The following is a 27,231-nucleotide window of genomic DNA, read 5'->3' on the forward strand; positions in this document are numbered from 1 at the left end:
GGCTGATCCAGTGTTATAGCACTCATTGTTTAGCCCACCTCCACAGAGATCTGCAGACTCTGGAGAAACGTATTCCAACAGGTCAGCGTTCTCATTGTGGGCCTTCACCTCCGGCCTGCTCTCCCTCCTCGTGCCAATGATGCTTCTGGGACTGCTTCTCCTCTGGTCCTTTAACCAGCTGTGATATTTCTGCTGCTGCCCCAGTCTAACCTGCAGTGCCTTGGCCTGGCTGCTCTTGTTCTCCCTGTCTACAGTCTATGTACCTCTGCAAGCAGCCTTATTCTTTTCTCTTAGTTTCCCCCACTCATGTTTTTTCTCTATGGCGTCTTGAGATTGGCTCATTCTGATGCCTCTCTCATTTGTCTTTTGCTGGTACGTTTACAGAGCAGTGCCATGTCCTGGCGGCCATCTTTGTATCAGGCAGAAATCCCGCTTTACCTCCTTCAACACTGCACACGTTCGATCCTGGGTTCCTCATGGGGTTCTTGTTGTCTGTTTGCACAACACACTGCATTTTCCATCCACAACCCTTCCCGACAGATTATGTAGAGGGTGACAGCTTGGGGGTAATTCTACGGCTCAGGCTAACATACAATTTCTGCTTTCCTTCCCCCTCCCCCAAAACATAGAATAGTTTCCATTTCGGTCATGAGCAATGGGTTGGGGTAGAGGGGGGCTAGGGAGACATTCTTCAGCTCGCACATTTGACACTCTCCAGGTAGTTCACTGATCTGGCAATACATGGTTAGGCTACTTATCCTAGGACAGAGTCTGCTCTGCCATATTGAACACAGCATGGAATAAAGTTACTCACCATAGTGACTACCTTACTCCTAGTCCATAGTCCCCTTTCCTCCATAATTGTGGGACATTCTGTCCTTTGGGACGGGACCGGGGCACTTTTGTCAAAAATCATTAAAAATGAAAAGGTTTGTCCTATTTACGTGAGGTACCGCACGCAGCCGTAAGCCCGCCCTCCTGAGCTCTGAACTGCACATCGCCCATCAGTCCTTTACTATCGCCAGGTCCGAGACCATTTGAGCAATAATAGAGGATACTTATTAGAGGGGACGGCGGGCGGGCGTATGGCGGAAAGGGGACTATGGACTAGGAGTAAGGTAGTCACTCCGGTGAGTAACTTTGTTATACTCTTACGTCCGTCCCCTTTCCTCCATACTTATGGGAGATTCCCAAGCACTCCTCACAGGAAATATGGGTGGATGGAAACCCTTACTGAAAAAGGTTTTTAAGAACAGCCAGGCCCAATTGAGAATTGGCACTGAAGCTCAGGTCCAAGCAGTAATGCTTACAAAAAGCTGATGGGGAAGCCGATTTAGCCGCTTTGGCAATGGTTTCCCAGGGAACGTATTTTTGGAAGGCAACAGTAGCCGCTTTGCCACGTACAAGATGAGCATGAATGCCCTTTGGAGTTTGAAGGCCCTGAATGGTATACGCCTCTGGAGATACAGGAAGCAATCCATCAGGAGATAGTAGCTTTTGCAGCCGGTTTCCCTTTCGGGTCTCCAAACGTAACAAAGAGTTGTGAGGAGCCCCTGAGTTCAATTATTCTGTCAAGATAGAACTTCAGAGCTCGACTGACATCTAAATTGTGTAATACTCTCGGCATCGGAGGCCAGGTTCGGAAAAAAGACAGGTAATGAGAGATTGATTCAAATGAAAATCAGTCACTACTTTAGGAAGGAAAGGATGAGGAGTACGGAGAACAACCTTATCCTTATGGAAGGTGAGGAACGGGTGTTCCAGAGACAAAGCTTGAAGCTTGCTTACTCGCCTTGCCAAAGTCACTGCAATCAGAAATGCAACCTTCCATGAAATGTACTTTAGATCTGCCGTTGCCATGGGTTCAAATGGTTTATGACATAAGGCGGGGAGGACCACATGTAAATCCCATTTTGGATGAGGATTGCGAACAAGTGGAAAAAGTTGTAATAGACCTGCAAAATGCCTTTTAATGACTGGGTTTGTCAAAGAAAAGGAACAGTTGTCAGTGGACAGGTAGTCAGCAATAGCCAACAAGTAAGTCCTCCAAGACAAGACATGAATGCCCAAAGCTGCCAGATGAGATATGAACGAAAGGACAGAGTCAATCGTGGCATGTCTGGGGCCCAGCTGCCTAGCTAAACACCAGTGGCAAAAACAGCCACTTGCTCCTATACTGAGACCTCGTAGAGTGTTTTCTGGCCACTTGGATAATGCGCATATTGTCCTCCGACAAGTTAAACCGTGCTAAGGATTTAAATTCAGGCATCAGGCCGCCAAGCTGAATGATTGTGGGGAGGGGTGCCACATCTGGTGAAGCAGGTTGGGAATCAACAGCAGACTGATGGGACAAAATGACAGTTAAGTTCCGAGAACCAGAATCTGGCTGGCTACCAAGGAGCTATGATATATGACATGATATATTTTATTTATCGCTCATACACACGTTTCATAGCGCTTCCAAGCAAAGGGGCTGGGGAAGAAGGGATAATAAAAAACGATCTTACTAGGCTCAGTGACATTAAGAATGCGCAGGTGCATGGAAAAGGAAAAGGGGGAAGTGCGAGGAAGGGGGAGAAGTGGAAAGGGCAGCATAATAAGTGCAATAAAAATAAATAAATGCAATAAATGAATAATAAATTCAGGCGCAGGCAAGTGCGTGATTTGTCAGATAGGGTATATCTGATAAGTGCAAGAGAAGAAAGGGGGCCTGCATGGGTACAGATACAGATCACAGTGCAAGGGGTGGCTCAGAGGCAGTGCAGGAGGGTGAGCAGTTATCTGGGCCCGATGGACAAAAGGGGGCCAGGAGCATGACACTGAGATAGAATGATCGGCAGGGGAGAAGGGGGGCAAAGGCAGAAGCAAAGAGGAAGGTCTCGAGGTGCTTCCAGAACAGCAGATGGTTCTCCTCAAGTTTCAAGGCAGCCGGAAGGCTGTTCCTTAGGGAGGCCACCGGAGACAAAGACCTGCCCCCAGCTTGTTTCTTTGAAAAACAACTGACCCAGAGGGACTTAGAAGTAGAGGAGCGAAGGTCTCGAGAGGGGAGGTATTTACAGATGGATAGATTAAGGTATTTTGGACCCAGGCCAGAGAAAACCTTGTGGACAATGCAGAGGGTTTTAAATGTAATCCTTGCGGCCACTAGGAGCCAATGAAGAGATTTCAGAGCTGGAGAGATCCGATCCCAGGGCTTAAGGCCAAGGACAAGTCTCGCAGTCCTGTTCTGGATTAGTTGTAAGGGCGGAGAGTGGAGGCAGGAAGATTTAGTAAGAGGCTGTTAAAGTAATCCAACTTAGAGAGAACCAGAGCTTGAAAGACAGTGCACTTTAACAGGAGAGTGCAATTCGATGCATTCCTGAGTTTGCAGAGTGACCGATGAATCAGAGGAAGAGGCGGGAAGGCATATTGTTCCACGGAATGTCGAGCGCGTACCATAGGGAGGAGGCACAGGTTCCTGGATGCATAAAGAGCAAGTTTCCTGTTTGTAGAGCTCACAAAAAGGTCCACTTCCGGAGTGCCCCACTCGCGAAAGATGGTGGAGAGGACCACCGTGTTCAGTTCCCACTCGTAGCTGGATGCTGTTTGCCGGCTGAGTGAGTCTGCAGTCACATTGAATTTACCCAGAATTTGTACCGCCAGTAGCCAAATGCTGTGCTGGATGGCCCATTCCCAAATCTGAATGGCAAGGTGCAGAAGAGGTGGTGATTTGGTGCCACCCTGCTTGTTGATATAAAACATTGTCACCACGTTGTTGGCGCGGATGCAGACCACCCTGTTCGTGATCGACGGTTGGAAAGTTTTCAGCGCCAGAAAAACAGGAAGGAGTTCCAAATAATTTATATGAAACTGCCTGTCCTGCAGCGTCCAGAGATCGAAAACCTGGAGATGATCCAGCGTCACACCCCACCCCAGAAGGGGTGAGTCTGTGGTAATCGTCACTTGTGGGCAGGGCTCCCGAAAGGCGGCCCCCCACAGTCAGATTGCTGGTAGAAGACCAACATAGAAGGTCTGCCATCATGCAGGTTGGAACTGGGATCATCTTGGAATCCAAGTCCAAAGCCTGACACCAAAAGCTCCGAAGAGCCAGCTGAGTAAGCCTTATTTTGAGACGCGCAAGAGCTAGTACGCACGAAGCCATGAGGCCCAGAAGTCTCTGGAACCACCAAGCCGAAATGTGCTCCGACTGGATAAGAGCGGACACGTGACGAATACACCCTGGAGTTGACCATGTTCCAACAGAAACCCAGGATAATCAGGTATTAGGATACCATCATGTTAGATTTCCGCCACTTCACCAACAGCCCAAGATGGAACAGGAGCTGGAGGAGAGACTGGAGATTGCTCAAAGCCGTCAGTGGACAAAGGCTGCGCAGGAGCCAGTCGTCCAAATACGGATATACATGAACACTGTGTAGCCGAAGGAAAGCTGTGATGACCAACATCATCTTTGTAAAGACACGCAGTGCCAAGCCGAGACCAAACGGGAGCACACGGAACTGGAAATGCTCCCCTCCCAGGGAGAACCGCAGATATTTCCGATGCAGCCTCCATATCAGGATGTGCATATACGCGTCCTGAAGATCCACTACACAGCCAGTCGCCCTTCCGAAGAGAGGACTTCATTTGGCAGGGCGTGATCATCTTGAATTTCTCTTGGGGGAAGAGAAACTTTGAACTGGGAAAAGTAGAGGATGGTGCGCAGGCCAGCCTGGTTGGGTACCGTGAACAGACGAGAGAAGAAGCCCTTCCTTGTTCCCCAAGGAGAACAAGTTCCACTGCCTTGAGGTCTAGAAGCTTTTGAACCTCAGCTTTTGAACCTCAGCTTGAGGAAGGGTGTCCCGATATGTTGAAAGGAAGGGTTGATCGGTGGGGTACGGGGTAGGAGCAAGCGAAAACACGCCCGAGCGATGAACATAACACACCGATCTTTGGTGATTGTCTGCCACGCCTCCAAATGAGACGAGATTCATCCTCCCAAAGGAGTCTCGTACGACCGACAAAAAAAATAATTTTGCAGATTTGTCAGCAGGGAAACTACCTGCCGCTGGAGAGGAGGATGATGGGCGAGAGAAAACTGACCACGTTGTTTGACGGGTGCCGCCAACCAGAGGTTCAGTTCTGCGCGCCCGGCGGTCCTGAAACCCCCTGACGCCAGAGAAGGATCCAGACTGAGAACCTGCCCTCTGTGTATAAGGGGCCTTAGCTGGGACCTTTGCCAGAACCAACAAAGATTTGGCGGTTTTGGTGCTCGCCTTACTCTTTTTAAGTTAGCCATCCATAGAAAAATGAAACAATTCCTTGCCGTCGAAGGGAAGATCCAGAACTTTGTCTTGTACCTCCTTCGAAAACTTAGCCGTATGGAGCCATGCCTGGCGGGAGATCTCAATTCCCACCAAAAGGCCTCGAGCTGAGGTATCTACAGGGTGTGCCGCAGCTTCCAGCAGATCTTGTGCCATCACCCTGGCATCCGACAAACCAACTTTGAAGTAGTCTAGCCTATCCGCAGGAATACACTCCAAGAAATCAGCCAACTCCTTTCACAGCCTCATTTGCTGCAGCCAGGAGGAGCTCAGTATTTGCTTGACGAAGTTGGAGTGCAGAGTTGGCAAAGACTTTCTTGCCCAAGGAGTCCAGAATCTCGTCTTCCCTGGACAAAATCTGAGACGCAGCTGTTGAGGTGGCAGAGGCCAGCTCGGGTTGAAGCGTGGCTGCAGCTACCACCGTCGAGGAAGGGAGCGGACAAGACGCCAAGACTATCTCCTCAGAGGTGTGGAGCCTGTAACAGGCGTCAATTCTCTTATTGACATGTAGCCCGTTGTAGGGCTTATCCCAGACCTTAAGGGCCTCGGACAAAGCATCCTTTTGGAAGAACAGGACAGTACGCTCTTGTGGCGACAAGGTGAACGCTTCCGAAAGCACCCCATCCTGGGTTGAGCAGAGGCCACTGATATGGGGCATACCCCCACAAACGCAATGAGGATGGTTGCAAGGAAGGCCCGCCAACAACCAGGTCCACATAGACCAACGTAGCAGAAGCAGGAGGAAGCGAGACAGTATGCGGCAGCGGCATCCAAGCACGGCAGTCGTAAGAAGGGCGGAACAGATTTTTACTGTCCACATGATGTGGAAACTGCTGCTCACCCCAAAAAGAAGGTTCCCAATACCCGACATCGAGCGTGTAGGTGTGAGGGAAGAATCCAAAATGGCCACCATGAACCATGAAGGTTGGGCTGTCATTTTGTCAATGCCTGAAGAGAACTACACCACAAGTGAGGCAATCACCTCCTCAGGCTGGTCAGGGGACTTAAGCAACTCCTCAGCCTTGACAAAAGGATCCTCGGCAGAGCCGGTATTGGGGGGGAGAGGGGTGGTGTCTCGGATGTTTACTGACGTCTTGGAGGTGGCCCCAAAATTATCCTCCAATAGGAGAAACCTTTGCCGATAACAGAGGAGTTCCGGTCAATGACCACCCTCTTTGCCCCCTCGAAAGAACCGGTATCACCGTGTCCCTGAGCGCGGGAATGCTGAGGAATCCACCTCACAGAAGAGAGCTTGGAGCAGGTCTCTCGGTTTTGTCGGTACATACCTTAGCCTCAAAGAGGAACCTCGGGCCTTCACCCGGTACGTGTAGCTCCCTCGAGAAGGGCCTCAAGCCGTGGCTCAGTACAGAAAGCTCCAGGAAAGGAGGACTACGGGAGTACCCCGGTGTCCAAAGACACAGATGAACTGGGCTGTAGCTTAACACCCGACAGGTCAACCTCGGAACATGGTCCGGTTTCGGCAGGTCCATTGTGGGAACCCTTGGAGAAAACTGGTACGCCCGATAGGCCTGCGAGGCACCTCAGGGGAACCCCTGGTAGGAGAGCTGCTCAAGACCCTTCCGGAAAAGAGTTCCCCAGCCGGGGCCCCCTAAAAAGTAAGGAATTTACCGGCCATCTCTTGTCGATGAAAAACAAAATGAGGTGGAGGAACGTGCTGAAAAACATACTTCCTCTGAAGACGCTGGAGTGCCCGGACAGAGAGGGAGTCGCAGTAGAAACACGAATCCCAAGGATGATCCGGGCTCAGACACTCCAAGCAGAGAGAATGGGGATCCGTCGTAGCGAAGCTACGTTTGCATGAAGAACAGGACGAAAATCCCAGACGCTCCGACATAGACGGAGGTCTACAAGACCGCAGAACCGGAGCAAGAAAGAAGGACAACGGGAACAAAGAAAAAATTCTTCCCAGTGATGCAACTGAGTCCAGTCACGACCGTGCAGAGAAAAGGACTGAAGGGCGATGCGCAGATGTCAGGAGGGTGGGGTTACAGCCGCATGCGGTACCCCGCGTAAAAAGAGGACACACATTTTCATTTTTGACAAAAGTGCTACGGTCCCATCCCGAAGGACGGAATGTCCCACAAGAATGGAGGAAATGGGACGGGACGTAGGAGTAAACATTTTGTTTTGCTAAAATGAAAGCTCAAAACCAAGCCAGGCTGGATGTGTAGGCTTAAACCCAAATTAAGGACCTTAATGCGATGGCGGCAGAAGAGGTCAATATGAATATTATTCCAGGGGGACCTGGTGAAGGGCTTTTGGGAGTTCCCTACTGGTACACATCTTAGGCGCGGTACCAACAATGCAAGCACAGGCCACAGTTAGTTTTTATACAATGGAAACAAGGGAATTGCTCACTCCAGACAGGCTTCACTTTAAATCAGAACTAGGCAGCAACAGCATCTCTCTCTATTAAGAAGTGTTGGCCTATTAAGAAGTGTTGGGAGAGTCTGCAAAGACATGCAGTCACTTTCACAGAACGGAATTGTATCACTATTGTTTTTTAAAAGAATTGTGTAATTGTCCTTCCTTTAGTGAGCCAAGACAAAAAGGTACCAAAATAGCCTATACCTGTTCTTCTCTCTTCTGCTTCCGCAGCTGAAGTCCCTCCTCCTCTCGCCTCCGCCGCATCTCATCAGTATTCAGAGACTTGTTCTTGTAACTCTTTAGTCGGACATTGTCTTTTCCTGAAGTTGTCATTTTGAATTCTACAATAAAAAGAAACAATGTAAACAAACTGCTTAATGGACCAGGACAAATGATACAATATTTTATTTATATCGCGCTCATACACAGGTGTTTCAGATCGCGACCAGGCAAAGGAAGTGGAACTGTGGAGAGAACAAAACAACGATCTTACTATGCCCAGTGACATTGAGAACGCGCAAGTGCATGGGGAAGGGAAAAGAGGGAAAGTGCACGGGTCGGGGGAGAAATTGGAAAGTGTAGAACATAAGAGAGGACAAGATAAATAATAAGTAAATAAATAAATACGGTGATCCAAAACAGTGGTAGAGCAGCCTGTGAGGGCCAAGTGCAAAGTTAGTCAGATAGGAAGTTTCCAATCAGAGCAGACAATGAGTGGGCGGGGGGGGGGGCTGTATGGGCACAGATACAGGCCCCATGCAAGGGGTGGCCAGGCGGCAGTGCAGGAGGGTGGCAGGGTGAGCAGGTACCTGGGCCCTGAAAGAATTACTTGAAAGGACATGTAAATTCGATATACTTTGAACAACCAGCAGCAGAAAACATCAATGACGAACCGAGTGTTTTGGGACGAATTTCAACACAAATGTCTATGGGGGTGTGGGTTAGGGTTACAATTTTTGTGAGGTAACTATGGGGTGGCTAAGGCAGGTCTCCCCTGCATATACTTGCATTGAAAAGACGTAAAAGAAAACTAGGTTTTAGTCCTCAATGTTTTTTTCACTGTAAATCGCACCAATCCACAAAATCTACTTGTATAGGAATGAAGTTGGTTGCCTCTTAATTAGGATTTCTTGTGCCCACTAACCAATATTCCAGCCAACATTCACTAAAGAATGGGCTTTTTATTTTTAGGTGCCAACAGGGAAGCTGCTGTGCTAAATGGGATTTGCACGCTTTCCATCCCGGAAATGGGACACTCCCTTCTGTAGGATTTAATGGTAAAATCACACTGTCCTCCTTACGCAGTAAGATCAGGCTTGCTCATTGTTGGAAGAACCCAGGACGACCCAGATTTAATTTGTGGTGGTGTAAGATATGGGAGATCCAGGCTGCGAAAAGCAATTACTACTCTATGTGACCAATTTTCTAGATATCCCCAAGTAAGGTTCTCAAGTATACAACTTAAGTTCAAAGTAAACTCAACTTGCCATAAAGTCGCCACATTTCTTTATCGATGATTTAAAATGCACAAAAGACTGGCTTTCTATGCAGTAAGAAAATAATTTATGGAGGGTAATATGGCCTGGGTGGGGAATGTGGGGTTGGAGTCTGGTCAGCAATGGGATTGCAGTGGTTCGAAGTTTGATCAATGTCCTAAATAAAGGAAGGAAGGAATTTTCAAATATTTGTTTGATTGTATTTCATGAACTTACTGTATAGTACCGTATTCTACCTGTAAGATCTATTGATGTTGGAAAAATTATTCGATACGCTTGGAAAATAATTGTGTATATATAAAAAAAATGGCCGACTCTACTTCCTTCCCAGTTTCCTGCTTCTATCCACGGGTGGAATGATCTTCACAATCAATAGGTACGCAAATGGGTGGGGGGTGAATGTATGTGCATTAATACATGGTGTGCCTGTAGCAGAGAGGGTGGTGGGGAGACATGCCGGGGGGGGGGAGCTTTGGGGGTCAGTGTTTGTGGTGGGGTGGGGGTGTAATTGCCCATAGATTACCCCTGTAGGAGCATACTGCAGTGTTAAATACTGACATTTTGAAGCAAAGCCTGACATTTTGATGCAAAGCCAACAAAGGAGAGCTCCTTGGAGTTAAATAGCATGTAGGACCATTGCTATCACTAATGGGGGCCTTACAGGGACATGTTTACATGTTGGCACATGGCCATCACGAGTGTTCTCAAGAGACAAAACTGGCATTTCTGTTGACTGTAAAAACTGTATACAATATATTCCAACAGCAGTGCATCTTTTCGTTTTTGCATGTGTACTGCAGGTTCATTCCAGTGTAGTTGCCCGTTTCTATTTTCCTTGTTTTTTCACTGATGTAGGCTCCAGTGGAATAGGCTGTGCCAGAACATAACCGGTTACACAAAATAGCACCCTTACTTTTCAGTTCACCACTTCAATATCTTTATGAGCGAGTACGAGTTTTTGTCAATACCTTATCTGCAAATCAAATGGTTGTTCGCTAGTTTTAGTTGAGGCTGAATTGGAAGGCTTACTACCAATATGAAACAAAAAATATTCATCATCAGAAATCTTTATAAGTGTCAGCAACAACAGTTTATATGGCAGTTAAAACAATTTATGATATAATCAATGACATCATTCACCAGACTCAATGAGTATATAATACTGTATTGCAAAAATCCCCCTAAAATCATTGATACATACAAGTACATTCTTTATGAATGCCCGTTGACTAAAAGATTCCTTCGCAACCATGATCTATGGATGTATTTCAAAACAGCTGTTCGGACAATACTTACTGTCGACTAAAAGAAATTTGTGGCGTCTAACAGTTCTCACAGAATATTGATTCAACTTCTATTTCTAAAAGCAGGATCAAGACACAATCGAGGAAGAATAAAAAAAAATGGATTGTCTCTAATGGTAGTAGATGAAATACATAAATCATTTTCTGTAGCGGTTAATTCATATTTCAACACAGCTAGTTGATATGGTCTGGCCGAACCAGATCCAAGTAATTCTCAAACAAAGACATTTTTACTCAATATTCACAAAGTAGTGCCGTTTTTTGACAATCCATTATTTGTTGAAGGCGCACTTTATTGGCATTAGACCGCTTTACCAGCATATTCGTTTAGGATTTTATAAAAGAGGGGTTCACCCACAGCTCAATAAGATCTAGCTGTTCTAACATAATCTGAACATGTTTGCACCAAGGCATTTATTAGCTTCCATCTTGTGCTAGAATTTGGACATAATCCTACTGTACTTCGTTAACGTTTAAGACAATATTAGACAAGTTTAAAATCTAAAACATGATTTTTTTATTGTTGCATTGTTAGTTTACATAAAACCGTATTCAACATTTCACACACAATACACATACAATTCATTTTATAAAACAGCATATAAAAGAATTTCATCCAAATCAAAAACATTATCATAAAATGTTCATAAAATATCTCTCCCAGCCCTTAATTAGTATTGTTATTGTATTCCCCTTCATTTCCATTGTCTTTCCATTCCTTTTATTCTTCTGTGGAGACCTTACATATGAGATTCCTTTTTTCCAATTCCTCCATTATATTTTGGAGCAATAGATTTAACACAAGAATTAAGGAAATATTTACACCCCACATACAGCGGCTCCAGAACAAATGGATAGACATTTCAAGATCCCTGTTAAATCTATCTTTAAGATCAAGCGCTCGTTTAGGCTCAAAATGGGTACAGGTTAAGACAAGGTGCTTGAGAGTTTCTAGCATGTCAGATTCTCCACAGAAGCCACATGTGAAGCTGATTTGGTCTTGATTAGGCACCTCTTCTTTATGACCCCAGTGCCGAATCCTTTCTAAAGTCGGCACCTGATTGAGTCTAAAACGCATAAATGTTAATCTCGCCCAATAACACGGGAATCTTTGTATATAAAGGGGAATACATTCCCTTGCGTGTCCAAAGTTGGCAAACTCCTTATAAGAGGAGTAAGACTCAACGCCATTTACTGTGTCCACCCAATCTGCCTTAAATAAAAGTCTCTTGACTAATCCCGGTCGTTGTACCAGGTCTTCTAAACAAAGACCTAGAGTATCTAATAGAAGATTCATTTTATAACAGAATCCTCTAATGGATTTACTGACCTGGATTTAACAACCTTATTTAGCAACTCAGATAGGGTGTTTGCTGGAGGATCATTCATTTTTCTAAACAAAGATAATTGTCTCCACAAGTATCTTGCTTTGAGTGAAATAAGATATAACTCATGGCGGATAATGGCGTTGGGGACTGCCATGGATAGGCCCAATACTTCTTTCCACATTTTCCCCTGAACCACATTCAGGTATGAGCTCATATCATGGGTACAAATATCCAGACCATACAAAAGAACCAGCTCAGCTTTCGCAAGATAAAAACGTCTGGATCGGTAGGAGCGAAAATTTACATACCCTAATCTTCAAAAAATTCATTTGAATCTTTCATTTAGACACTTTCTACTAGGCTCAATTTCCACATCTTAAGGCTAGATTTATTAGTAAAGTTATAGCCTAGATATGTTATAGCCTGGACCTGTTCCACCCAATCATCTCCCATCTTCCAAATATATGATTTGACAGTTTGTTTCTTAGTGACCACAATCGTTCCGGATTTGGATGCATTCGGCGATAGATTATTCGCCATTGCATACTGAAAGAAAATATCCATCTTTCTATGAAGGCCATGTGGAGTGCGGTCAAATAAAATAATCAGCAAAGGCCATCCATTCAATAGCCAAGCTCCCCAACCTAACTGGCGCAATGGACGGACCCTGCCACATGTCCTCCACATCGCAAACGTATTGGTTGAAGAGCGTGGGTGCAAGTGAACAGCCCTGCTTGACCCCAACCTTAGTGTCATTGGCATCGGATAGCAAGCCTTCCTGAGTCAAACGAACCCTGACCGAGGTGTTCCTATGCAACAGAGCCAAGAGTTGGACAATCTTTCACAGAAAGTTCATTGCTAACATTTTAGTCCACAGTCTTGCTCCGATTACCCCGTCAAAGGCATTGGAAAGGTCTAAAGATGCCATAAAGACTTCACCCATGTTGGATTAATGGACTGTATCTCTTAAATGGGCCAAAATATAACCATTCAAGTCGGTTCCCACCCCCTCCCTAAAACCAACCTGAAATTTTGTAAAGCAAGCATTCCTCCTAATCACTTTACTAAGATCCTTTAGAAGTAGAATGCCAAAGACCTTACTAGCTGCATCTAAAAGTGCTATGGGTCTATAATTCTGGGGGTTGAGGACATCACCTTTTTTAAATATTGGTACAATAATGCTTTGAGCCCAAGATTTAGGGATGATATGATTTTTAAAAATATCATCAAATATGGGTTTGAGCAATTCAGCCCACATTTCAGGGGCCGCCTTAATAACGAATGGAGGGATACCATCAGGGCCCGGCGCTCGCGATGGTTTAAGTTTGATGGCCCACATGATATCTTCAAAATCCCACAAGCAATCACCCACCACTGGAGGACCTAAGTCCAAATCCTGTTCCCTAGAGAAGGCTGAAGGCAATGTACATTTTTCCTTGTAATAGGCGCACCAAGCCTTTGCTTGGATAGGAATATCCTCTTTTGCCGGCTTGAGTGCATTGTTGACAGTAGCCCAACATTTTACATCTCTGCCCTTGCAGAGATTATACATCAATTGGTGTACCTCTAGATATTGATCCATTTTCAGGGACTTAATCAAATTTTTATGTTTCAGGATAATTCTTTTCTTCCTAAACTGTAATTCAGAAAAAGAGATGGGTAATTTCTTAACATTTTTTAGATCCCTATATTTAATGCGCTTGGATTTTTGGATTGTGGAGTCACCAACCTTCCCCCTAGATTGCAGCACCTTCATATTGCCTGTCCTACTGATTTTATAAACACATGACAATATAATATTATTGTAATAAGATCCCCCCCAATATAATATCCTCTTCTCTACTAATTTGATGTAATAATAGGGTTAGGTTCTCCAAAACCAAGGTATTAAATTTCATAATCGTTTCCCTATTCCATACAATCCTTCACCCATTATTTGCCGCCTTTAGCCCCAAAAACAAAGGATTAATGTGATTGCCAAAATTAGGAATTGATAAAGAAAAACATATGGGAATGTGATCACCCAACTCCATCTCCATGAGTGCCAATTTTCCACATGCTTGTTTCCAGCTATTGGATACATAGAAGAAATCAATTCTGAAACTATTACTTCCTCTTTTCCAGGTATATTTGGGTAAATTCCAATCCGAGACATGGTCTAAGAGCCCCAAATCCCAATGGTCAAGGAACTTATCCCACCATATACCTCTCTTAATACTAGGGTGAAGCAATTTAGGGATCACCCCTCTTTCATTTAGCATAGAGCCCTCAGCACAAGCCGAATTAAAGTCACCTCCCAAGATAATGCGATTTCCGAACCCCTTCTCAAACCAACATCCCACAATTTCTCCTAGAGAGGCTTCCACTGTACCGATGGTCACTTTAAGTGGATTCCAGTATAAGTTCAACAGGAGGATCGGATCTACATTATTCTCTGACGATAGGACAATACCCAGAAGCCAATCGCTCCTAAAAATTACATTGCCATGAAACCCCAAAATCTAAAACATGATTTATACTTTCCAAATCAAGTTTCATTTTTGTTAGGCATACTCCTACGAAGGCTTCATAACCCGTTTAAAAACTGGTTTTCCATTATTTGCAGTTTGATAGTATTCAAATGGCCCCATAATTCAGCTCCAAATGGCGACAAGGAATAAACCTGGGCTTTACAATTGGCCATCTAGGGCCAACAGCACCAATACCATGTTGGCGGGCAAACCTGCAAAGCGTGTGACAAGATCTCTCCAGTATTAGGTGCGATATCTCGATTAATTGATCCCACAATCCCTTACTATCAAATATAATACCCAAATAATTGTGACTATGAACTTACTCAAATTACCTCCCAAGAACATAGTGGGTCCCCTTTTCCTTAGCACACAAAATACCATAGATTTAGTTTTTAGCAAATTGATCTCCAGCCCATGGTTATACGAAAATTCTGGAATACTCCAAGCTGTTCCCTTAGGTCTTTAGGTGTTTTGGAGATCAATACAGGATCATCTGTGAAAACTAAACCAAACTTTCTTGGCATAGTGTCCAGGCATCTGTAGGTACTTCTAGTATGAGGTCCATCACTGCATTAATGAACAGGTAGAAGAGAGTCAGTGGACTAAGGACGCAGCTTTGGCGCACTCCCTTCTGGATTGGGAATGCCGCAGTGGAGTTGTTTTTCCAGGGAAGCTTCGTTATCATTATACAAGCTAATAATAGCACTTAGCAGTGGAAGCGGGACGCCCAGTTTCATTAGTCTTTCAGGACAGAGTCAAAGAATTTTACTCAATGGAATATATTTCATTAAAATAAAGTAAGATCTAGAACACTGATCAACAGTCTCTCACTGGCATCCAGCTTGGAGAGGATGTATAGCCTTATTAATATCAACCCAATTTTGGAGTGGGCCCAGAAAAATAAAAAGTATTATTTCATGGAAATATTTGGAGCATTATAGTGGTGGTGTTGCCGTTAATCAAAATTGATTTAATATCATTCAGTAAACTACCTTTGGCATGACCAGAAGTTGTCAGAGAAGGAGTTTTGCTGAAAAATCTGACCAGACATTTCAGGCTTTACTAGATGGCCATCTTTTCACTGCATTTCACCAAATAACAGCAGTTTTTAGTTCACTGAGTGATGAAAATAGACCTCAACATACGTGCAACGCATTTATAGTTCAGCTCGGAGCACAAAGTACAAGTGCCAAGCTACCAGTTGTGCAGAAAAAGTTAGAAAAAGGCAGCAGGGCGTGGGTGACTCTTACTGGTCCGGTAAAATGTGCTCATTTCCTGAACGAGGTATGCACGGGCGGTGTTGAGATAGACATCTGTGGGCGATAGATAGCGTTTTGAAGATGATTCTCGAATGGGGAGCAAGTGGACCTCCCTTCTTGCTGGTGTTATATGGTCTCTTTTGGGGATATTGAGGGCTGAGCGTACGGCATTATTTTGATTTACTTGTAGTTTCTTCAGGTTCTGTTAGGAGGTGCCAGTAAATAGAGCATTACAATAATCGAGTCTATCCCCTATGATTGATCGAGCTAGGGTGAGGCAACTAGATGGCGACAGGCAGTGTCTGGCTGCATTGATGAATTTTGTCGTGTAGGCCAAGGAAGATGCAAATCGCGTTCACTTGTCTTGTGAGGGAAAAGGTGGCATCCAGGTAAACACCCAGTGATTTTACTGCGTAAGAGACGGGGATGAGAATGTCCTCAATCTTGAAGGAAGTGTACCGTTTGTTGAGCGTTTTCAGTATTGCCGGGGAGCCTACCAGCAGGATCTCTGGTCATCATTTAGGCATAAGTTATTTGTGGCCATCCAAGCCTAGATTGGGGCAGATTTTGTTGAGGGAGTCCGTGTCGTAGTTGTCCGTCAGAGGTAGGAGGATTTGGGTGTATTCCATGTAACTGGTGTATGAAATGCCCAAAGAGTCTAAGATGTCGAAGAGGGGTTTTCTGAAGATATTGTAGAGGGTGGCGGACACACAGGATCCTTGTGGGACGACACAGGTGGTGGGAGCTTGTGGGGCACTGGCTATTTCAGTATATATGTGCATGGATCTGCCTTCAAGGAATGAGGCAACCCACGTGGAGGATTTTTGGGAGAAGTTGGCTAATGCTGAGAGGTGGTGACAAAGTATTTGGTGGTCTACCAGGTCGAATGCCCGCGAGAGATCCAGTAGGAGCAGCAAGGCGGGTTTGCCCTTATCCCTAAAGTTGTTGAGCTGTTTTTTCAGGTCAAGCAGAGCCGATTTGGTACCATATCCCAGTTGGAAGCCAGATTTTCACATCCCTAGGATGCGATTGGTTTCTACAAAGTTTTAAGCCGCTTTGTCCAGTATTTTAAGCAGAAAGGGGACTGATGTTATTGGGCGGTAGCTTGCGGAAGTTGGGTCGAGGGAGGGCTTTTTTAGCTTTGGGAGGACCCAAGATTCCTTGATGCTCGTCAGGACGATGCTAGTGGAAAAGGGAGGTGTTAATGAAATTGGTGATGAAGGGGATTATTGCTTCGGATCAGTCTTTAATGGTGGAGGCCGGGCAGATATCTCCTTTGCAGTTTGTAGGTTTAAAAATGTGAGGATTTTCTTGGTTTCTGATTCAGTGACATTTAAGTGGTAGAACGGGGTCACTTGACTGGTAGTTGGGAGGCTGTCGTGGGGAGTAGATACATGGATTTTTGTTTGAGTGCAATTTTCTCCTGTAGGGAGCATATTTTGGATTGCATGGCATTTTGTATGTTTATGCACTATTGTTCGTCTTTGATAAATCGAGGATGGGGGAAGCAGACGAGGATTTGAATTCCCTCAGTATTTTCATTAATTCTTTGGAATTGGAGTAGGTATTAGCAATTCTGGTGTTGTAGGGTAACATTTTGGCGGTGATGGCTTGTTTGTATATTCTGGCAGAATTTCTGCAAGTGGTTTTGTGGGCGATTTTGTCCAGGTGGCTTCTGCTAGACTTTTAGAGCTACGCAGTGACTGCAGGGCAGGAGTGATCCAGGTGTTGATGCGACCTGCAGGTTTGGCCTTGCACAGGGCCAAAGGGGCTACAGTGTTAACTGTCTGAGTAGGTGCAGTGGTGAAGGATGTTAGGGTAGTCTGAGTGAGTGTATTCAGGTTGTAGTTGCGAGAGGAGGGGCGAGACAGACTCTTTGGTCATCTTGCGTGTGCTGCTGGCCCATTTGGGTGGAAGAGCAGGAGGGGCATGTGGAAAACAGGAAGATGAATATAAGCATATGGTGGTCTGACCAGGGACTAATGGTATTGAAGGGGATGGTGATCTGGCTGTTAAGATCAGCCATCCAATCAAGGGTCCTACCTTTGGAGTGGGTGGGTTATGTGACACAGTGGGTAAAGCCTAAGGATGAAAGAGTGCAATTGGTGGTTGCGAGCTTATAGGCAAGGCAGACCCCTGTGCTGGATTGGTTCTTAAAAATGGCTATTTTCTTCCTGCTGCCGGGTAGAGGGTTTCAGTGGGACAAGCTCACAGATTCCCGTATGTTGAGGTAAAAAAGATGGAAGAAAAACTGTGTGCATTGGCGCTGGATCTGTGAGTGATAATCACATCTGATTGAATTTGATGAATGAAAGGTTAGGACATTTGAATGTACATTTAGTCTTGATTTAATCAGAACGTAATGGCCAGTGGTTAAATGGGCAGGTGTCGTGCTGGTCACATGAGGAAAGTCATCAAGTGTTTCGACTGTAGGTCTTTATCAAGGCGCTGCAAATTGGTGGTGAGGTGCAAGTGTTTTGGGTGACATTGTGGATTTCAGCGACATATCAAGACGCAACATATTACATGACATTCAGTGGAGTGATATAACAATACATGATTCATGTTATGTTTTGTGAGTGATGTGGTGAGTAGTTATGCAACATTTTCAACATTGGCATTTCGTTATATACATGAATAAAAATCATGTTAGACAAATATTTGATTTATATATATATAAGAATTGTTTGCACCAATGAAAGGCATGGCCTAGAAAGATGGGAGAGGGGGTGGAAGGAGGAAGGGAAAAGCTAGTTTGCTTGGATCAATGAAATAGTTTGCAGATACTTGGTAGCTGGTAAGAAGGCTTACCAGAGTATATGGGTGGCTGAGGTCCTTGATTAAGGATGCTGGATAGCAACTGGAAAAGACAAAAGACAAGTAGGGACAGGGTTACGCTAGCACGTTAGGAAGGGAGGTCAGTGACTGAGCGAGTAACGTGACGTGGGGGCCAATTACAAAGGCAACATGCCGGTGTCTGGACCTGTGCTGTGGTTGGATGCGATAGAGAAAATGTTGCCATGCCCGATATGGTATATGCCCTTGAAGTTTAGGGTTACACCCCGTTGGATGCAATATCTTTTGACCCTGTGGGGAAGCGGTTGTGCGAGGTCAGAGCGGGTTCAAGGCCTTGGTAAGGTGCCCGTGGCAAAGTCAAGAAGGTTGCTTTCGAGGCGCAATTATGCAATGTGTACATCATGACATTTCATGAAGGCAATGGCTCAGAGGTTTCTAAGAGCTTCTGCTCGAGATCAGTTTGGGGGCACATGGGGGCGACCTATGTTGCAGGTCACATTTATCCCCAATACTGGTGTACTGGAGGAACGAAGGGGGTGGGGTGTAACAGTTAGTAGGGTGGTGGTGGAGCTCCAGACCCAGACGGGACATGGTGCCGGTAGCGACAGCAACGTAGCAGGTGAGGGATCCTTAATATGGCGAGTAAGATGGTCCCGAGTGGCAGACCGTTGCTACGAAGGTTGGGATTTCAGGTATGGGCAAGCCTCGTAAGCAGGTAGCCGATAGGGGCAAAATGGCAACATGCATCATGGTTACATGCGAGGGTGTTGGGAGAGTGGCGTTTGCCATTCAGTAGTGGCGACCATGCAGTGCCAGTGCCATGCACGAGCTGGTTGAGGTGTGAGCAGGGAGTCAGGCTCATGGGGAAGGTGTGTAGAAGCAGGGGACGAGGAGGGGCAGGGGGGGTTGTCAGTGATCTGTCAAGCTGCATTGTAATGCTATGTGAGTTGAAAAAAGTGGGGCAAGGAGGACTGAACTGGCTTGATAAAAATTAGAATGAGGAGGCGGTGTGTGAATGGCGTGCCGATCGTGTGGCTTGGAGCGCTGAGTGAAGTGAACACTTTGGGAGGCCGAGGCGAGCAACGGCTGCGGCATGGCGAATTAATTGCTTATGAGCATAAGAGATGGGCCCGGGGGGGGGGGGGGGTGGTGGTATGTGGCGGTATTAGGAAGGAAAGCTTATCTGAAGAGCTTGGAGGGCTGCAGGAACAAGATGTGCGGTCACGGTGATCTTACAATCCCGTCTGCCATCTTGTTTCTATATTAAATAAGAGGTGCCACTTAAGTGGCTGGGTGGTCCCGAGTAAGCTGGAAGCAGATTGACTTCCTGCTCCTGGGGACTTCCAATCAGATGGCGATTGGCAATGTAACAAGTCGAAGTAGCATTATAGGAGAGTGACGCGAGTTTCACAATGGGCTATGTGTATGTACGGTAAGCGCCAGACGAAGGGTTTCCGATGTACAATGCCATTTAAAAATGGAGAATATATATAATATATATGATACATTACACACTGTAATCGTATTTCTGATGCTTGTATATGCTTAGATTCACATGCTGTGCATAAGCCGACATCTAGTGGAAGCTGCAGAGTATTACAGTTTGTTTTTCGAAACTCGAAAATGGGTGTCGACACAGGGTGTGCCAGTAATACGATCCCTAGTGTGACGTCCACTGTACCCATGATCTCCCACGCATGTAGGACCCTCAGATTGTATTTTTTCCGACATGAGGAGTAGCGCGAGTACAGATTATCCAAGCAGATATATACGACTACAAGCATCCATGCGCCTTCTCTCAGAGGGGAGGAAGGGCGGGCGCATGTGAATCTAAGAAGATCCAAGCATCAGAAATACGATTACGGTGAGTAATGTATCCCTTCTGAGGCTTGTGGAATCTGCTTAGAACACATGCTGTGCATAGATTAGCGAGCAGTGTTAGAAGAAGGAGGTGGGATGTGAGAAGGGTCATGAGCAAACAGGTGTTTTAGAACCGCTTGTCCCACTTGAGTATCTGTCTTGGAACAAGTGTCAATGCAGTAGTGCTGAGTAAAAGTGAGAATAGAGCTCCATGTAGCTGCTTTGCAAATGGTGTCATGGGGTACATTTGCAATGAAAGCCAGAGTGGCCCCAATGCCTCTAGTAGAGTGGGCTCTTGGCGTAAAAGGCAGTCTTTTCAGAAAGGGAGTAACATAGCTGGATACAATTGACTATCCACTTGGAGATGGCACCCTTACAGACGTGATCTCCCTCTCTGCCTGTGGCTACGGAGACCAACAGTCTGTTTTCCTTAGCGGCCTTGTCTACATAGTAGAGGACCGCTCTTCGCACATCTAGAGAGTGTAGTTTCACCTCAGCAGAGCTTTTGGGTTCTTGGAAGAAGGCCGGAAGCTCAATGGACTGGTTAACATGGAATTTAGAAAGGCACTTAAGTGAGAACCTAGGGTGTGTTCGTAGAACCAGTTTATCCTTATGAACAGTAAAGAAAGGATCCTGCACTGACAGAGCCTGAATTTCACTGACCCTCCTTATGGATGTAATAGCTACTAAGAAGGCAGTTTTATAGGTCAGGTGTTTGGGACTGGCATTATGCATGGGTTCAAAGGGTGGGCCCATGAGCTTAGCAAGCACCACATTAAGGTCCCATCCAGGTGGTCGGTTTGAAATTAGAGGTTGGAGTCTCTTTACCCCTTTCATGAAGGCTTTAACCACTGGTACTTTCCACCACGAAAACCTGTTATGGGAGGTGGTGTAGGCTGACAGCACCGCCAGGTGTACCTTGAGTGAATTAAATACCAACCCTGCATCCAGCAGGTGGGCATGTAGGTGAGACTATTGGAAGGAGTTCAATCAACCGGGTTGATTTGCTTATTCTGGCACCAGATAATTAATCTCTTCCATTTATCAAAATAACAGTGACTCGTGTTTCGTTTCCTAGATTCCTTTAGGATATCCATGCACCTCTGTGGTAAGTTGAGATGTCCAAACTCTACGACTTCAGGAGCCTTGTTGCCAAGTTCATTGAGCTGGGTTGAGGATGCACTGTTTGACCTTGGTGCTGGGATAGTAGGTTGTGCCAGCACGGGAGTCTGAGGGGTTCGCACACTGCTAGTCTGCGTAGGTGTGGGAACCACGGTTGCCTCGTCCACATGGGAGCAACGAGGATGAGCGCCATCGATTCCCTGTGCATCTTGTTGACCACCTTCCTCATGAGAGGGGTTGGTGGAAAAGCGTAGGCAAACATCCCTGACCAGCTCACCAGCTCATCCACAGAGCGTTCCCCCTGGAGTCTGGCTGGGGGAACCTGGATGCGAATCCTGGGGCTTGTTTGTTTTCGCTTGTGGCGAATAGGTCTATATTGGGGAATCCCCACTGTGAGAAGATGTCTTCTACGACTTCTCTGTGTAGACACCATTTGTGTTCTTCTGGGAGGGGATCTCTGCTCAAAGCGTCTGCTAGTGAATTGAGATCCCCTGGAACATGTTGAGATGACAGGTAAATGTTCCGTCTGAGTGCCCATGTCCAAATTTTCTGGGCAAGTTTGGACAGATTTGGCGAACAAGTCCCTCCCTGTTTGTTTATGTAAAATATCGCTGTTGTACTGTCTGTTAAGATCTGTACTGACAGGTTCAACAGGTGGGGTTTGAAAGCTTGAAGCGCTCTGAAGCCTGCCAGAAGCTCTAGCAGATTGATATGATTCTTGGCCACTGTGTGAGACCAGAGACCCTGAGCTGTGTGGTGATGGAGGTGTGCTCCCCACCCCGACAGGGACACTTCTGTAGTGACTACAGCTTGTATTTCCGGATCGTAAAAGGGTTACACCTTTGACAGGTTCTCTCTTGTCCACCAGTGAAGACTTTGTACAAGTGTTGGCGAAACGACCACTAGATCGTCCCACGGACCACTTGCCTGAGACCATTGTTTTGCCAACCATTCCTGCATGGGTCGCATGCGCAGACGCGCGTGGGGGACCAGGTAAATACATGACGCCATCATGCCTAGCAAATGCATTGCTTTGCACACCCTTATCTTGCGACCGGACTGATACTGAGGAATTTGCAGAAGTAGATTCCGAATTCTTTCCTCTGATGGAAAGGCCAACCCCTCTTGAGTGTTTAGGACAGCTCCTAGGAACTGTTTGGAGGTGCACCAGGCTTGATTTTTTTCTCGTTGATAGGGAAACCCAATTCGAGGAGGTTGTTCGTTCTTTGAATGTTGGACCTGCAAATTAGTGGGGTCTCCCCCGTGATGAGCCAGTCGTCCAGGTAAGGGTACACTGGGATTGCCTCCCTGCGCAGGTGTGCCGCCGCCACCGCCAGTACCTTGGTGAATACCCTTGGAGCCAAGGCTATACCAAAGGGCAGCACCTTGAACTGGTAGTGCTGACCGTCCACCTTGAAGCGTAAGAATCTCCTGTGCGTTGGGAACATGGAAATATGAAAATAGGCATCTTTCATGTCCAATGTTGCCATGTAATCCCCTCTTTTTAGGAGTGGGATTACCTCTTGGAGAGTAGTCATGGGAAATTTTTGGGGCTTAACAGGGCGCAAGTCTAATACTGGGAGCATTGTCAAATCTTTTTTGGCACAAGGAAGCAAGTTCAATAGATACCCTTTTTTACCTGGTTGCCCGGGACGAGTTCTATTGCGTCCTTTGCGAGAAGATTGATGATTTCCTCGAGGAGGATCTTTTGATGGTCCAGGGAATTTATTTTCTGTCGTGTAGGGTGGTTTCGGGGGCGCTATAGCAGTTCGATGCAGTATCCTGCGGACACTGTTGACAGCGTGATCCCTTCCCAATGCTTGGGTGAAGTTGGAAATGCGGCCCCCTACTGTGGATGCGTGGGAAGGGACTCTGAGCGGAACGTCACTGCTTTGCGGGAGGTGTACCGCCTCTGCTGGGCTGCCTCTACCACGGCTCCTCTCGTTACCTCTGCCGTAAATTTGGCTAGTCTGCTGGTTGCCACCCCATGATGTACCCTGTCCCTGTGCATAATTGGAGCCCCTCTGCGAATTTTGGCCGCGTGAGCTTATTCGTCAATTGTCCCAGGGACTTTAAAGTATCATACTCGTCATTGGCAGTTTTCAGAGCGCCCTCTACCGCTTTGCCAAACAAGAGATTTGGTTCTATCGACATGTCAATAAGGGTTGCCTGGGTCTCGGGTTTAAACCCTGACTGTCTTAGCCAAGCGTGCCTTTTAATGGCAGTGCTCTCTGCTATGAGCCGGCCTGCATTATCTGCGGTGTCAAAGGTTGTCTTCAGGATGCAACCGGACACGGCTCTTCCCTCTGACGCAATCTGGGCCAACTGACCCTTTAGTGGTTCCGGTGCGGAGTCAATGAGAGCAGCTACCTGCTCCCACTGGTGGCAATTATAGCTTGCCAGCAGAGTGGTGGTGTTGGCGATCCTTGCCTGGAAAGCGGAAGTGGAGGCCACCTTCCTTCCTTTTGAATCCGTTTGCTCTCCTTGTCTGGGGGAGCCTCAGATGAAGATACAGGAGTCCCCGCTCTTTTTCCGGTGTTTGTAATTACCAAGGAGTCGGGCTTAAGTTGACCTCTTATGTAAAGTGGGTCTGACTGGGCGGCCCTGAACATTTTCTCAATTCTGGGGTTTACAGCCCTGGTGAGATTAGGGGTGAGAAGGGAAGGATCAATTCTCCGTTGGATGGACTTGAGAATTGGAATGGCTTGAGCAATGGTCTTTTGTCTCCCACTAGCTCCTCTGCAAAGTCCCTCTCTTCCTGCGCCCCCTGAGTGTCTATGCGGAAGTGTTCTGCAGCTCTACCCAAGACCTCATTTAGAAGGGGCTGGTTATCTACTGGAGAGTCGGTAACCTGAGGTTCTTTGCCAACAGGAGAGTCTATCCTGTAGACCTCTGTGACGTCTTCCTCCTCCCCATCCTGGCTCTCGTCATCTCCATAATAATCTACCCCCATTTGGTCGTCCAACATTACTAAATCTGGATCCTCATCATACTGTTGTGGATCCTCACCATAGTGTTGGTAAGGTTGGATGTAGAAAGGGTCTGAAATCAGGCCCTGAGTTGGAGTCTCAAACCAAGGTTTCTTACTAGGGGGCTGAGGGTCCCTGGATCCTGAAGGAGTAGCGCTGTCCGGGGTATAACTGTGGAAATGTTCTGGGTTCTTAGAGTAGAAATCAGACAGGGAAGACATTCTCCTCATTACCCTGTCTATTTCTTCACTGCTCCATTCTCTGGAGCTAGGAATGACAACTTCCTGAGAAGTTTCCCCTTCTATTCCCATATCGTGAGGAGTGGGTGGAATAATTTTGGACTTAGGGGCAGGGACAGGGGTCTTGGATTTTTGCTTATCTGAAGAATTCCGTTTTTCCTTATGTGTCTGTGGTGCAAAAGTAGGGTGAGATGACTTCTTCTGCTGTTTACCCCCTTCCCCTTCAGTAGAAGAGAGTTTCCCTGATGTTTTCACCTTCTCAGAGCTTTTCGACGCCTGGCGTCGAGATTCAGGGGTACTCTCTCTCTCTTTCGAGTGTGCACGTCAGGGACTCGGAGGCAGCCGACTTCTGGTGTGCTGCCTGGGGGTGGAGGTCGGATTAGTCTTCTGACGAACGTACCTCCCTGACTTTGGGTAGCGAGGCACTCTTGGTAACACTGGACGGTTGTCTTGTGTCGTGCAGCAATCTCGACCTGGACCGCCCAGAGGACACCAATTCCGTGGACCACTCTCTTTCCGAGAACTCGACACGCGTGTCGAGTCTCGGTTGGACTTAGATTGTTTATGTGTAGAAGTAGTGTGGGTAGCGCTCGTGTCGCCGGGTGTGTTCCCCATAACTGCCCTGCCGGACAATCCTACGAGGTCGGGGACTAGCGCTTGGGCGTCTTTTGACACCTCTGTGCCCTCGCCATCCGAAAGTACGGAATCGCTGCCATCACTGAAGGCACCCACCGCTTCCATGGCCTCGAGTTGCCTGGCGTGGTGGGCCCAACGTTTGGTGGAGCGGTCCTTTAGTGTTTTCGCCTTAAACAGGCTACACGCTCTGCAGTTAGCCTCGGGGTGATCCCTCGGCAAGCAGAGGTTACAGGTGGCGTGTTTGTCAACCCAAGGGTACTTGCGGTTGTACTTGGGGCAAAATTGAAATGGAGTACTCTCCATATGCACCTTATGGCAGCGGGCGGGTGTGTAGGAAATAATATGAGTGTAGAGCATGTTTGCACCCCCCACTCTCCATACTTGCAGGGCCGAGGCCAGAGGCCTTCCGAGGCCCAAAGTCTGTCGTGCAGCTCTTGACGATCGTTTGTTCTTCGGACCGGCGTCGATCTTCGATGTCTCGACGTGGGAGTGAAAGAACGGGGAAATTAATATTGATTTTTGCAAAATGGCTGAAAGCCAGGGAACTCTGCGCAATGCTTCCGCCAAGTATGGTGAAAAAAACAATCTGAAGGTCCTACACGCGTGAGGGATCATGGGTACAGTGGATCTCACACTAAGGATAGTATTACTGGCACGCCCTCTGTCGACGGCCATTTTCGAGTTTCAAAAAACAAACTAATACTCTACAGCTTTCACTAGATGTCAGCCTATGCACAGCATCTGATCTAAGCAGATTTCACAAGCCTCAGAAATTATATATATATTTTTATTTTTTTTTTTTTTTTTTTTTTTTTTTTTGCCGGGCTGCTGCAAGGCATGCTTGCTAGGGGTGCAAGATGCGATCCATGGTTGAGCTGGTCTGGATGGGGGTGGGTTTGGAGCGTTAATAGGAAGCAGGGGGCAGTGGTTCAGGCTGAGGGGATGGTGCCGGGTGGCTTGGTGGGCAGATCTATTACTGGTGCAGAGCCAGGTGCAGCTCAGGTCATACAGTATTTCTGGTTGGGTGTGGGAAGCGGTGGGGTGCAGACTGTTGTGGTGTTATGCCAGCTGAAATTAGGCATCTTTCTGGGTGCCTATTAGCGCTCAACATAGTAAAGGCTGGCTGGCTGACAAACTCAGGGTTTGCTGCTGAAGGGGAAAACATGGTATCCAATGCATTTCTAACACATGTGGTTATGCCGTGACAATGGAGAAAACAGTTGTTGGCAGGAATATTCCTAAATCATAAACCATGGAATAACAACCCATTGTTACATTGAGTTAGTTAGAGCTGTAATTCTACCATGTTCAGTAGGTATAGACAGCGCTGGCTAATGGGCCGGCTCTTGCTGGATCTGAGATCCGGCATCAGATCTCTAGCCGAATCTCAGGATCCAGCTTTCCGCTGACCCATCCATGCCAAACTGTGCACAGTGCGCTCACACAGAGCACATTAGATCACCAAGGCCCAGTGGCATACCGAGCAAAAGGGGGGCAGTCAGTGGGACACCTCTCCTGTTCGGCACCTCAATGAGGAAGCCCAACGGGAGAGGTGTCCCGCTGCCAGGAGAATATCCCAAGGAGATGGGAGCAGCGGATGGGCTGTCACATTGCTCTGTGTAAACAGAGCATTAAAATGTGAGCCATTAGGCACTGATGGGAGTGAGGAGGCACCTATTAGCAGGGACTATTGTCTTTAGAAATGTGAACGGGAGGGAGTGATCAGTGTGCATAATGTGGCTTTCTTTATGAAATAATGACTATGGCTTTAAAACCAAAGGGGGATTTGTTAGGCTCACTTTGAATGCAGGCATTGGGTAAATACGTATTCTTATTGGTCAACTTATTTCTATAGCAATGTATATAGTGTATGGTTAGTTTACTGTGAAAGGCTAGTTACTATGTAAAGTGGTTTGCTTCCAAGGCATTGCTATAAATAAAAGTATTATTTAAGCACATGAAATGCAAAGCAAAACCATAATAAATATGCAGATCATTTAAACCTCGGAAGATGTGCT

At 46.5% G+C, this 27,231-nt stretch overlaps 1 protein-coding gene across 1 annotated transcript in view; it reads right to left on the minus strand.

Annotated features, from left to right (window-relative positions):
- Positions 1-27,231, minus strand: part of KPNA1 (karyopherin subunit alpha 1) — a 1,070,482-nt gene that overhangs the window by 899,282 nt on the left and 143,969 nt on the right. The window contains exon 2 of the mRNA XM_069635818.1: positions 7,896-8,032. Coding sequence (XP_069491919.1) covers positions 7,896-8,024 — 129 coding nt within the window. The 5' untranslated portion in view covers positions 8,025-8,032. The remainder of the gene's footprint in view (positions 1-7,895; positions 8,033-27,231) is intronic.

The sequence above is a fragment of the Ambystoma mexicanum genome, chromosome 7p (genome assembly GCF_040938575.1).
Source record: "Ambystoma mexicanum isolate Mex_15411 chromosome 7p, UKY_AmexF1_1, whole genome shotgun sequence".
NCBI classification, from domain to species: domain Eukaryota; kingdom Metazoa; phylum Chordata; class Amphibia; order Caudata; family Ambystomatidae; genus Ambystoma; species Ambystoma mexicanum.